The following is a 10,482-nucleotide window of genomic DNA, read 5'->3' on the forward strand; positions in this document are numbered from 1 at the left end:
TTGAGTTCTTCACTGCTGTTTATTGAAACCTCCCACTGAAGAAAGGGGTGGGAGCAAGAAGGGGAAGGGAGTGGGAACAATGGGGGAAGTGGTCAGTGGGGAAGGGCTGGACAGAAGAATGGCAGGGCCTGGGCTGCAGGGAGGGTGAGGGCAAGGTGGGGTGTGCGAAGGCCCGTGGCCAAACTTCTGAACTGGCCAGGGCTGGGTTGGGGAGCTCCGGTGGTGGTGGAGATACCTCCACCAAGCTCTCAGAAGACTGTGTCCTAGGAACATAGATGCACCCAGGGCCCTCCCCAAGGTGCCTGCGGAGCCCAGAGACAGGCAAGGACCTGGCTGGGATTAGTCTCTGGAGGGCAGGGAAAGGAGGGTCTGTTGCCTTCAGTTGGGGCCCAGGCCCAGTTCACAAGGCTGCAGAGGGATCCTCTGGGATGCGTTTTCTGCTTCTGGCTTCTGCTTTGGCTCCTTTGCCTGCAGGGACCTAGGGAAAGAGAGCTCAGGAAAAGCCCTGGCCTTCCCCAAGGAGGAGGACTGGTGGGGCCAGAAACAGGGGACTGACCAGTTTTCTAAGTCTTCAACGGTCTCTGGCAAGGGCCGATTGAGCGTCTCAGGCAGGAAGAGGGCTGCACTGCCTCCCAGGAGGGCGATGGTCCCAAAGATGACATTGGGGATGAAGGGCTTCAGCTCCCCGGTGATTTTCACCAGTGGGGCCGTCATGCTTCCCACGCGAGTCCACAGGTTATTTATGCCCATACCTGTTTGCCTGGGAGAGTTCAGAGCAGAGATTGGCAGCCTGTGTGTGGGTTCTCAAAGAACAGCTCTGGGACCCCTGGACAGGGGCCACAATCCCACCTGCCCCTGTATCCTTTGGCTGGGCCGCTTCCAGGCCCAGCACCTACCTACCGGATGACTGTGGGGTATAGCTCGCTCGTGTAGAGGAAGAGGCAGCTGAAGGAGCTGGACAAGCATCCCTTCCCAAACACAGCCAGTACTGTCCTCAGGGTCAACAAGTCTGCAGAGGGAAGAAAACGCAGTAGACCTTGGGGCTCAGGAGCCCCTGAGTGTTCTCACTCCTCAGAGACCTTGTCTCCCTTTTTGCTTTGGCTGCCGGACAGCTCAGATCCAAACTTAAAGCTGAGTAATAGCCCCTCTGCTATTCCCAGTGCTTCGCAGGCTTGTGTCCTGCTGCATTTGGGTTTTTCCCTGGCTCTGATTCCCTATTCTCATATTTTGTTGTATCTGTTTTTGTCCTAAAATATCTCCAGTTCCTTTGGAAGGATATAGGTGTATCAACACCCAAACATCTATATAAAGTAAAAGTGGCTTTTCCAAGGTCATGGTGGAGTAGGTTGTGGGGTGTTCCTTGAGCACTGGACTCTGATGTTTCCCCATCCCAGCTTGTCTTCTGCAGCGATGTCACCCAGGCCACACCCAAATCCCGAGCAATTCCTCTCACTGTGTAGACACCACCATACTTTGCCCTGAGTCAGATCTGAAAAGGATCTTTGATATCATCTAGCCCACCTGTGTTATTTTCTAGACGAGAAACCTGAGCCCCAGAGAGTACAGGGAGCTGCTCAAGGTAACACAGTGAATTAGAGGCAGACTCAGCAGATCTGGAGTCCCTGGAACCCCACTTCCCAGCCTGTGAGGCCCACAGACACATTGGTCTCACGGGTCAGCCTCTTACGGAGGGTTCTGGGGGTAGCCCCAGCTTCTCACCCGAAGGCACAAAGATGAGAGACAGGATGCAGCCTCCTGCCAGGAGTAGAACAACGGCCTCCGTGGTGTGCCGGCCCAGATAGCTTATGGAGACCATAGTGATGAACTTGGCTGGGACGTCAACCCCACCAAAGATGAGCTGGAGAACATAGAGGTTGACGCCGAATTCCTCCACACCCATAGCCAAACTATAGTAGGCAAAACCGGTGGAAAACCTGAGGGTCAGAGAGTGATTGATTAGGACCCACAGCCAGGCGGGGGCCTCTCCCCATACTGCTCATTGGGTCAGCAGGATGATGAATAGTTTCATTTCTTGTCCCAACTGCAACAGATTGATAGGGGCTGCTTCAGTGCTGTTTTGAGGCCTCTGAGATTGTGTCTGGGCTCAGTGAGAGAGTGCGGGGATTGATTGGTTATGTCTGACATGGACATGGTCTAGGGTATGGTGACAAAGTGCCATATAATTGACTCCAGAGAATATCGGTCCTGGAGGGACTCTTGGAGACCAAAGGAGGCAGTAAACAATCTCTCTTTGTTGGGTAATGGTTCAACATTCAGATGGGGGAGGTGAAAGTCCCCAGGGCTGCACACACATGGGTCAGATGCCTCCCCTCCCCCTCTCAGAATTGTGGGATCCCTTTTGAAGAGTTCCTGGATATACTGAATCCTTTTCACATGGGGATGGCCAGGATGAGAAGGGCGTCAGAACCAGGTCACGGAAAGGGCTTTGAAGGAGATGTGGGATGTCGGGCAAAAGAGAAGACTTAGAAGAATCACAATTTCTGTCATTAAATCTTGAAGCCCTAAGGGCCAGGCTTGTTCTGCGGGGTCCCAGAGGGCAGAGTTGGACCAGTGGGGGGCAGGGACAGAGAGGCACAGCTCACATGGTAGGGATGTGAGCTGGTGAAGGTGTTTGGAGCATTTGCCCTGTGGGTGAGGTGGGTGTGACCCCAGAAGGAAGCAGACCCTTACGGCTGGACCCGGGTGTGGGGCAGGGATGCCAGAGATTTCTGGGGTTGGGGCTGGACTGGGGCAGCCCTGAGGAGGGGATCCCTTGACTCTTCTTGCAGGTATTTTAGGCCTTGCCCTTAGGTAAGCCTGCCAGAAGCCTTGTTCATGACCCCTGCTTGGCAGGGGTGCTAGGGTGTGGGCAGGGAGGGGTGGTGGGTTACCAGGCCAGGGAAAGACAGAAGGTCACACGGCGCAGGATGGGTGTCCGGAACAGGTCAGCTATGCTGTGCTTGGCCTTGGCCAGGGTGATCTCCTTCTGCAGGTTGAGTTTGATCTCCTTGGGGCAGAGGAAGGGGAGGGGTCCATTAGCGACCAGCTGGTGGGCAGAGGAAGAAGAGAGGGAGGTGCAGGCCTGGTGCCTTTAGAAAAGCTTGCTTAGGGCATCAGATGTAGGCTTGTGAGCAGGGGAAACAGAGGCAAGAGGAGGGGACAGTCCAAGAGCAGAGCCCAGGTTCGTGCCCCAGACTACAATCCCTCTGGGTCTCTACCTCCAGGCTGAGTTTTTCTCCTTCCTCCTTCTTGCCATTGAAGGCCGCCACCTGCCGGAATGTCTTCAGGGCCTTGGAGGACCTTCCAGACAGGATCATCCAACGTATGGACTCTGGCAGCCACCTGGGGGCCAGAATCAAGTCACAGTGGCTCCCAATCCCCCACCTCCCAACACCAGAAGTTCTCCTGAGAGGCTGGAAAAAGATCAAGAGCCAGGGCCAAAGGCTAGGAGGACCAGAAACCCGAGCTGCCTTATTGCAGGTTTCATGGAATTTAAACTTGGTCAAGCTCTGCACCTGGGCTGCCTGCAGCCGGCACAAATTCCAGAGATCTCTTCTTCCCTTTCCAGAAGAGCCTTTCCCCTGCCCCCGACCCTGGGCAGCTTGTTATCCTTGGGTGTTGTTCTTAGCTAGGAGCCTCGGGCCCTAGGCCAAGGCAGGTGGGGCCTGGGGAAGGGTTGGCATGCTCGAGGCTGGACAGCTGGAGGGTCCTGCACGTCCACGTCCCCAGCCGTCCTTGGGCCGAATTCCAGGTCCTGGGTGAAGGGGGGCAGGGCTGCAGTCCCAGGGCAGCTTAGGAAGGGGGCTAAGTTTAGGGTTGTGGTCTAGGGAATGGGTCCGAGGACCCTTTGATTCTCCCTGCAAAAAGCCAACTCTGCTGGGTCGGGGGACGGTTTGCAAGCGCAACATGGGGCCTTGGGGTTGACAAGTGTGTGGCCAACCTCACCCTCCCCCACCCTTGGGCTGTGCTTTTGGGGTTGGTTCACCCCTGAGCAAACCCTGAGGGTCACAAAGTGAAGGGAAATGGAGGAGTCAGAGGTGTGGGGAGAAAGGAGGGATGCTTGGAAAAGTCTGGTCCCAGGTGGGGTCCGTCCTGGCTGTGGACCCCACAGGCACCCAGGACCTGGCTCCAATGAGACCCTCAAGGGAGTGGACGCGGGTCACCTGGCCTCAGACCTTTGGTCCTGCTGGTAGTGGCAGCTTCCTGGGCCCATTGCTACCTGGCCTTCTGGCCTTGTGGTCTTATTTCTGCCCTGACAGTCTTCTCAGCCTGTGCCTACCAAGATGATGGGTGACTTCCTCCCAAATCCCATAGCCAGGGCCTGGATTCCATCCTCCTCTCCCTGAGAATAATGACAACAGTGGCTCCCAATTAGTGAGCCTTCCTGTGGACCAGGCACATGTAACTCTGGGAGACAGGCACCGGTATCTCCATCTTGCCTAGAAAAATCTTGAGGCTCAGAGTGGGTGAAGCTTGTCCCAAGTCACACAATGAAGGGGTCTGCTGACTATCTGCCCTTATTTTGCCTCCCAACTCTCGGCTCCCATCCTAGGCTGTGGACATGCCAAACTCCACTCTGGACTCTCTGACCATCTCTCTCACTGCAAGATTGCCCGTCCCCTTGGGAGCTTATTCTCATTTTCAAATGGAGGCCCCATTCCAGTCCTGCGTCTTTTTGTGTAACCTTGGAGGATTGCTTCACCTCTCTCATCCTCGGTTTCCTCATCTGTAAAATGGGAATACTAATGTCCCCTTCACACAGAGATGCCGTAAGCGTTGGTATGATGTGGGTTGATGCCCAGAACAGGGCCTAGCACGTAGTAAGTGCTGGATAAAGGATCCGCCAGGACTTCATTTCTGCTCCAGAGCTTCTTCATGATTTCCTGTTCTTTGGGCCCAGCTGTCAACTACCACCTACAGATTGGTTTCCTGTCTTCCACATGTCCTCACTCGGGGTCTCTGCCCCAGACCCCTTGATTCTCCCAGGTTCTCAGGTTGGAGCTTTCCTTTCCTTTATACCTCAAGTCCAGAAGTCCCCACACTCTGAGGATTTCTCCTTCAAAATGCCCCTCAGACTCATCCCCCAGGCTCCTCCTGCCCACACGGTCACTTCCCTTTGTCTCTCGTCCCCACCCACTTGGGTTTGTCCTTCTGTGTGATTATGTCACGAACGGAAGTTTGGTCAGGCCTCTCAGCACCCCGGGCACCTTCAGAGGCGTTCTCTGTCCCTCCACGTGAAACCGAGGCCTCTCTGGCTTTCTGTGCTCTTCACAGCCTGACCCGAACCCCCTCACCACCACCCCCAGCTGAGCGCTCCCTCCCGCGGCATGCCCCGGTGTGTGGTTCCTCCTCCCCGGAATGCCCTTCCTGACTCTGGGATGGGGTGTCTCGGGACAGACAGAGTCAGCCAGCCTGGTCAGGCATGGGCTCCTCCTGTTTGATCCCGGTGGCTCTAAGGAGGGGGCTGAAGAAGAGAGGGTCACATACCAGGACAACAGGAAGAAGGCGAAGAAGGGAATGGACACGGTTAACTGGAGCCAGCGCCACTGGGGGATGGCGTAGGCCAGGCCAGGCAGAATGAACTGGCCACTGGTGTAGAAGTAACCGAGTGAAATCGACTTGATGGCCCGCATCCGGGTGGACACCCACTCGACACCTGCAGGAGGAACCCAAGGACCAGATTAAGACCCTGCTGGGCGGTGGGCACCTCCTGAGAAGGGGCACCAGCTCCTGCCCCTCCGTTGGCTACTCGATCTGACCCTGATCCTAAGGTTTCATCGCCCCCATTTTAGAGATGCGGCGACTGAGGCTCAAGAAGGTAGGACTCAAACGTCGGTGTGACTGACTCCCAAGCCTGCAGTCTTGACTGCCTCTCCAGTGGCAGGTGACTTCCCTTGTTTTACCTACTTGTGTGTATGGGCTGAACGAGATCATGTACCTGGCAGATGCCAGGCCCGGGGTGGGTCCTCAGTATTGAAGCTGCTGCTATTATGCTTGTTGTTATGTTCAGAGAGGGCCTCTGGGGTCCCGAGAGGGGCAGCGCCTTGCTTGACCAGGGTCGCCCGGTGCCTGTGGCTGAGCCACACTCTTGGCTTCAGGCTGGTGCTCCCCAAACTCCTGGTCCCCGTCCCCTCCCCCTGTGGCTCACTCAAGATCGTGGTGCTCAGGGTGATGCCTGAGATGCCGCAGCCACACAGGAAGCGGAAGACGCTGTAGATGGGGAGGGTGGGGCTGAAAGCTGCGCCTGAGCCGCTGGCTGCCAGCAGCAGGTAGCTGCAGGTCAGGATGGGCTTGCGGCCAAACCTGCAGCTCGAAAAAGAAGAAGAGGGGCGTTAGCTGCTGTGAGCCAGCTGAGGAGAGTGACTCTGCAGGCCTCGGGGCAAAGGGCTGGACCCTCCACCTCCCAAAGGGCCAGGCAGGGTGTGTAACTCCCTCCCCAGACAGAGCCTTGCTGGTAATTGCTTTTTTTTGTTGACAAGTTTGCAGTTAGACGTTTGAGTTAATGAGTGATCTCCTCCACCCCCAGCTTAGCTACCTGAGCAGGGGTCAAAGGACCACTCCTCTCCAAGCCGTTCATCACCCACCTCCACGGCCATGCAGCGACTACTGTGTCTGAAAACCTTGAGGCCGTTGCCCCAGGTCTGGGGAGGCTGGAAGACTCAAGCTGTAGGGCTTTTGGGGGCTACAGGGAGAAGGCTGTGGCCCCGAAAGGGGCTGGCCACACAGCAAGGACCATCTCTCCCCCCTCCCCCAGCTCTTTGCCTCTTTGGGGGTGCATGGGTGGAATGGAGAGGGGCGGGGGGGTCTCCATGGGTGGTGCCTCCCCTGGCGAGGCCCCCCGCGTCTCACCTGTCAGACAGGTCTCCCAGCACGAGCCCCCCAATCAGTATGCCCGCCATGAAGATAGACTGGGCCATCTCCTTCAGCTTGTTCGAGTTGCACACCAGGTCCCACTGCGCAGGAGAGAGGGAGAGCCACCCGGCCACCCGGCCACCCGGCTCAGTCCAGCCCAGCCTCTCAGCCGCGCTCAGCCTGTGCCCCCATGTGTGTACTCCCTCTCCCAGCACCCGCGCTTGGCTTCCCTGAGCCTGGCCCTTACTCCCGGTGCCGTTTCCCCCTTCAGGCTGGCCTGGGGCTCCGTGGGTCCCTGCCCTGTGGTTCTGTGATGACAACATCCCTTCAGCACACGTGGCCTGCCATATGGCTTCCGAAGTCTGCTCAGCTGTCACAGCCAGGTCTGTCTTCGAGCTCCTCCAGGCTCACCTGCGTCCTGAGGTTACCTGTGTGTCTGTTCCCCAACTTCACTTGTGCAAGGCTGGTCCCTCTGCTTGCACCCTCTCTCCTCCAGGGGACATTCCTGCTGCCACCTCCCTCTATCCCACACCTTCAGCCTCTCTCCTGACTCCTCCCCATCATCGTTTGCTTGTGTTCCAGTCTCTCCACTTAAAGCCTCTTTCCCTTCCACATTTGCTTCATTTCTCTCTTCCCTTCAAAGCCAGATCTCTGGAACAAGGAACCATCCTGGCTGTCACCCCGTCCTCGTGTCCCACTCATTTCCCGAGTCTGCCCCCACCTCTCCACTGAAACTCTGCTCCCCAAACCCAATGGAACCTTCTGTTTCCTGACCTGACTTCCCTTCAGCAGCCCGTGACCCCGCTGACCTCTCCCTCCTCCGGTCTTCCTCCTTTCCCTCCCTCTGTGGTATTCTTTCTCTCTATCCCTTAAAAGTTCCCCAGGCCTCTTCTTGGATCTTCCTTTTTTTATTCACTTTCCCCAGGAAATGCCACCTGCTCCTATGGCTTCAATGACTATTTTATGGTGAAGACTCCAAATCCCTCTCTTTAGCCCAACCTTTCTTCTGGCCTTGAGACCCATCGATTCAGCAGCCTACTTGAAATCTCCCCCTGGAGGGTGTCTTTTGGGCATCTCAGAGTCAACGAGACTTGCCACCCCCTCCCTGTAAAGTCTGAATCACAGTGACTGGCAGCCCTTTTTTGACTCCTTCCTCTCCCATGTTACAATCACTTCATCCTCCAGTTTCTAACTTTTTAATTTTTCTTTCTTTCTTTTTTTTCTGGCCACCGCTAGCGGCATGTGGGATCTTACTTCCCCAACCAGGGATCGAACCCATGCCCCTGCAGTGAAAGCATGGAGTCTTAACCACTGGACCACTAGGGAAGTCCTTTAATATTTCTTGAATCTGGATTCTTCTATTTCCACTATTGCTATCTTAGTGCAGGCCTCATCCTCTTATGCTTGGATTAAGAATAACAGCCGATATTCAGTAGAAATAAAAGCAATGGGACCTAATGAAACTTACAGGCTTTTGCACAGCAAAGGAAACCATAAACAAAATGAAAAGACAACCTATGGACTGGGAGAAAATATTTGCAAATGATGAGACCGACAAGGGCTTAATTTCCAAAATTTACAAACAGCTCATGCAACTCAAAAACAAAAAACAAACAACCCAATCGAAAAATGGGCAGAGACCTAAAGAGACATTTCTCCAAAGAAGAAATACGGATGGCCAACAGGCATATGAAAAGATGCTCAATGTCGCAAATTATTAGAGATATGCAAATCAAAACTACAAGGAGGTATCACCCCACATCAGTCAGAATGGCCATCATTAAAAAGTCTACAAATAACAAATGCTGGAAAGGGTGTGGAGAAATGAGAACCCTCCTACACTGTTGGTGGGAATGTGAATTCGTGCAGTCACTATGGAAAACAGTATGAAGGGTCCCCAAAAAATAAAAATAGAGTTGCCATATGATCCAACAATCCCATTCCTGGGCATATAATCTGGACAAAACTATAATTAAAAAAGATACATGCGCCCCTATGTTCATAGCAGCACTGTTCACAATAGCCAAGACATGGAAACAACCTAAATGTCCATTGACGCATGACTGGATAAAGAAAATGTGGTACATATATACAGTGGAATACTACTCAGCCGTAAAAAAGAATGAAATAATGCCATTTGCGGCAACATGGATAGACCTAGAGATTATCATACTAAGTGAAGTAAGTCAGAAAGAGAAAGACAAAATACCATATGATATCACTTATATGTGGGATCTAAAATGTGACACAAATGAACTTATCTACGAAACAGAAACAGACTCACAGACATAGAGAACAGACTTGTGGTTGCCAAGCGGGAGGGGAGCAGGGGAGGGATGGATTGAGAGTTTGGTATTAGCAGATGCAAGCTACTATATATAGCATGGATAAAAAAACAAGGTCCTACTGTATAGCACAGGGAACTATATTCAATATCCTGTGATAAACCATAATGAAAAAAAATATGAAAAGAGTGTATATATGGGTAACTGAGTCACTTTGCTGTATAGCAGAAATTAACACAACATTGTAAATCTGCTATACGTCAATAAAATAAATTTAAAAAAAAAGAATAACAACCAATATTTATTGAGGGCTTACTCTGCACCAGGCATTGTTCTAAGTAAGCACTTTCCATGCCTTAATTTTTTCAATCATCATAGCAAACTTATGATGTAGAGCTGCTGTCATCCTCATTTTACAGTTGAGGAAATCGAGCCCAGAGAGGATTATCGCAACAATCTTCTGACAGGTCTCCCAACCTTCGACCTCAGTCCTTCCTATCCATTCTTCCCCTGATAAGCTGAGTGGCTTTTCTGAAGCACCTCTCACATCAGCTTGCTGCCTTGCCTAAGGCACCCCCTGGCTTCCTCTTGCCCTCTGGGTAAAGACAAAGCTCTGTTAACACAGATTTATAAAGCCCTCAGGCTCTGGCCCCTGCCCACCTGTCTGGCCTAATCTCCTGCTAATCTCCAACACGCACCCTTTGTCCAGTTGTCCTGAATTACTTGTGTAATGAAGTGAAGAATCTCATTCACTGGAAATGCCTTACGAGAATGTTTTGGAAGCAAAACAGCGCGGGGAAAGAATCACACAGCCCAGGGAGCTCTTTCTGCTTTCCTCCCGGGAAGCGAGGGGGATTGGGCAAGGGGGAAGCCTCCAGGTCCTCCAGCTTACTCACAGTGGCCCAGAGTGGCCAGCAAACCCAGGGCTCTATCTGGCTGGAAAGGGAGCCTGCATGGTACATGTGTGGGGATGGGGGAGGGAAAAGAGTAAAGGAGGAAGTGAGGTGGTGTGAAAGGAGAAGGCCAGTGGGTGTCTAGAGAGACTTCCTGTACTGTGTAGCATGCACTGTAAAGGGACAGGCCATCCGGGAGCGAGATGGGGCCATGTAATTCTTGACAATGACGTGTGAGTGGAAGAAATGGATGCTGCTTCCACTTCATTTAAGTAAGAGGGAATCCCTGGCCTGGACGTGCGTGCTTTCTCCCTTCCCGTTGGTTAGGAATTGTGATAACTAGAGCAACTCCGGAAGCCACGTGTTGAAGATGGCGGAGCTGCTGGGTGTCTCGGTCCCCGGATGACCTAGGAAGGGGGCTGGGAACACAGGAGCACGGCAAAGAGCATGGG

The 10,482-nt window shown here is 53.4% G+C and overlaps 1 protein-coding gene across 5 annotated transcripts in view; it reads right to left on the reverse strand.

Annotated features, from left to right (window-relative positions):
• Positions 1–10,482, reverse strand: part of SLC22A8 (solute carrier family 22 member 8) — a 22,970-nt gene continuing 12,488 nt past the window's right edge. For all 5 annotated transcript variants that reach the window (XM_068555662.1, XM_068555661.1, XM_068555665.1 and 2 more), the window contains 9 exons: positions 6,850–6,953; positions 6,149–6,303; positions 5,488–5,656; positions 3,219–3,342; positions 2,892–3,007; positions 1,720–1,934; positions 901–1,009; positions 557–760; positions 1–478 (listed from right to left, as the gene is read on the reverse strand). In XM_068555662.1, coding sequence (XP_068411763.1) covers positions 379–478; positions 557–760; positions 901–1,009; positions 1,720–1,934; positions 2,892–3,007; positions 3,219–3,342; positions 5,488–5,656; positions 6,149–6,303; positions 6,850–6,953 — 1,296 coding nt within the window. In that variant the 3' untranslated portion in view covers positions 1–378. The remainder of the gene's footprint in view (positions 479–556; positions 761–900; positions 1,010–1,719; positions 1,935–2,891; positions 3,008–3,218; positions 3,343–5,487; positions 5,657–6,148; positions 6,304–6,849; positions 6,954–10,482) is intronic.

The sequence above is a fragment of the Eschrichtius robustus genome, chromosome 11 (genome assembly GCF_028021215.1).
Source record: "Eschrichtius robustus isolate mEscRob2 chromosome 11, mEscRob2.pri, whole genome shotgun sequence".
Classification (NCBI taxonomy): Eukaryota; Metazoa; Chordata; class Mammalia; order Artiodactyla; family Eschrichtiidae; genus Eschrichtius; species Eschrichtius robustus.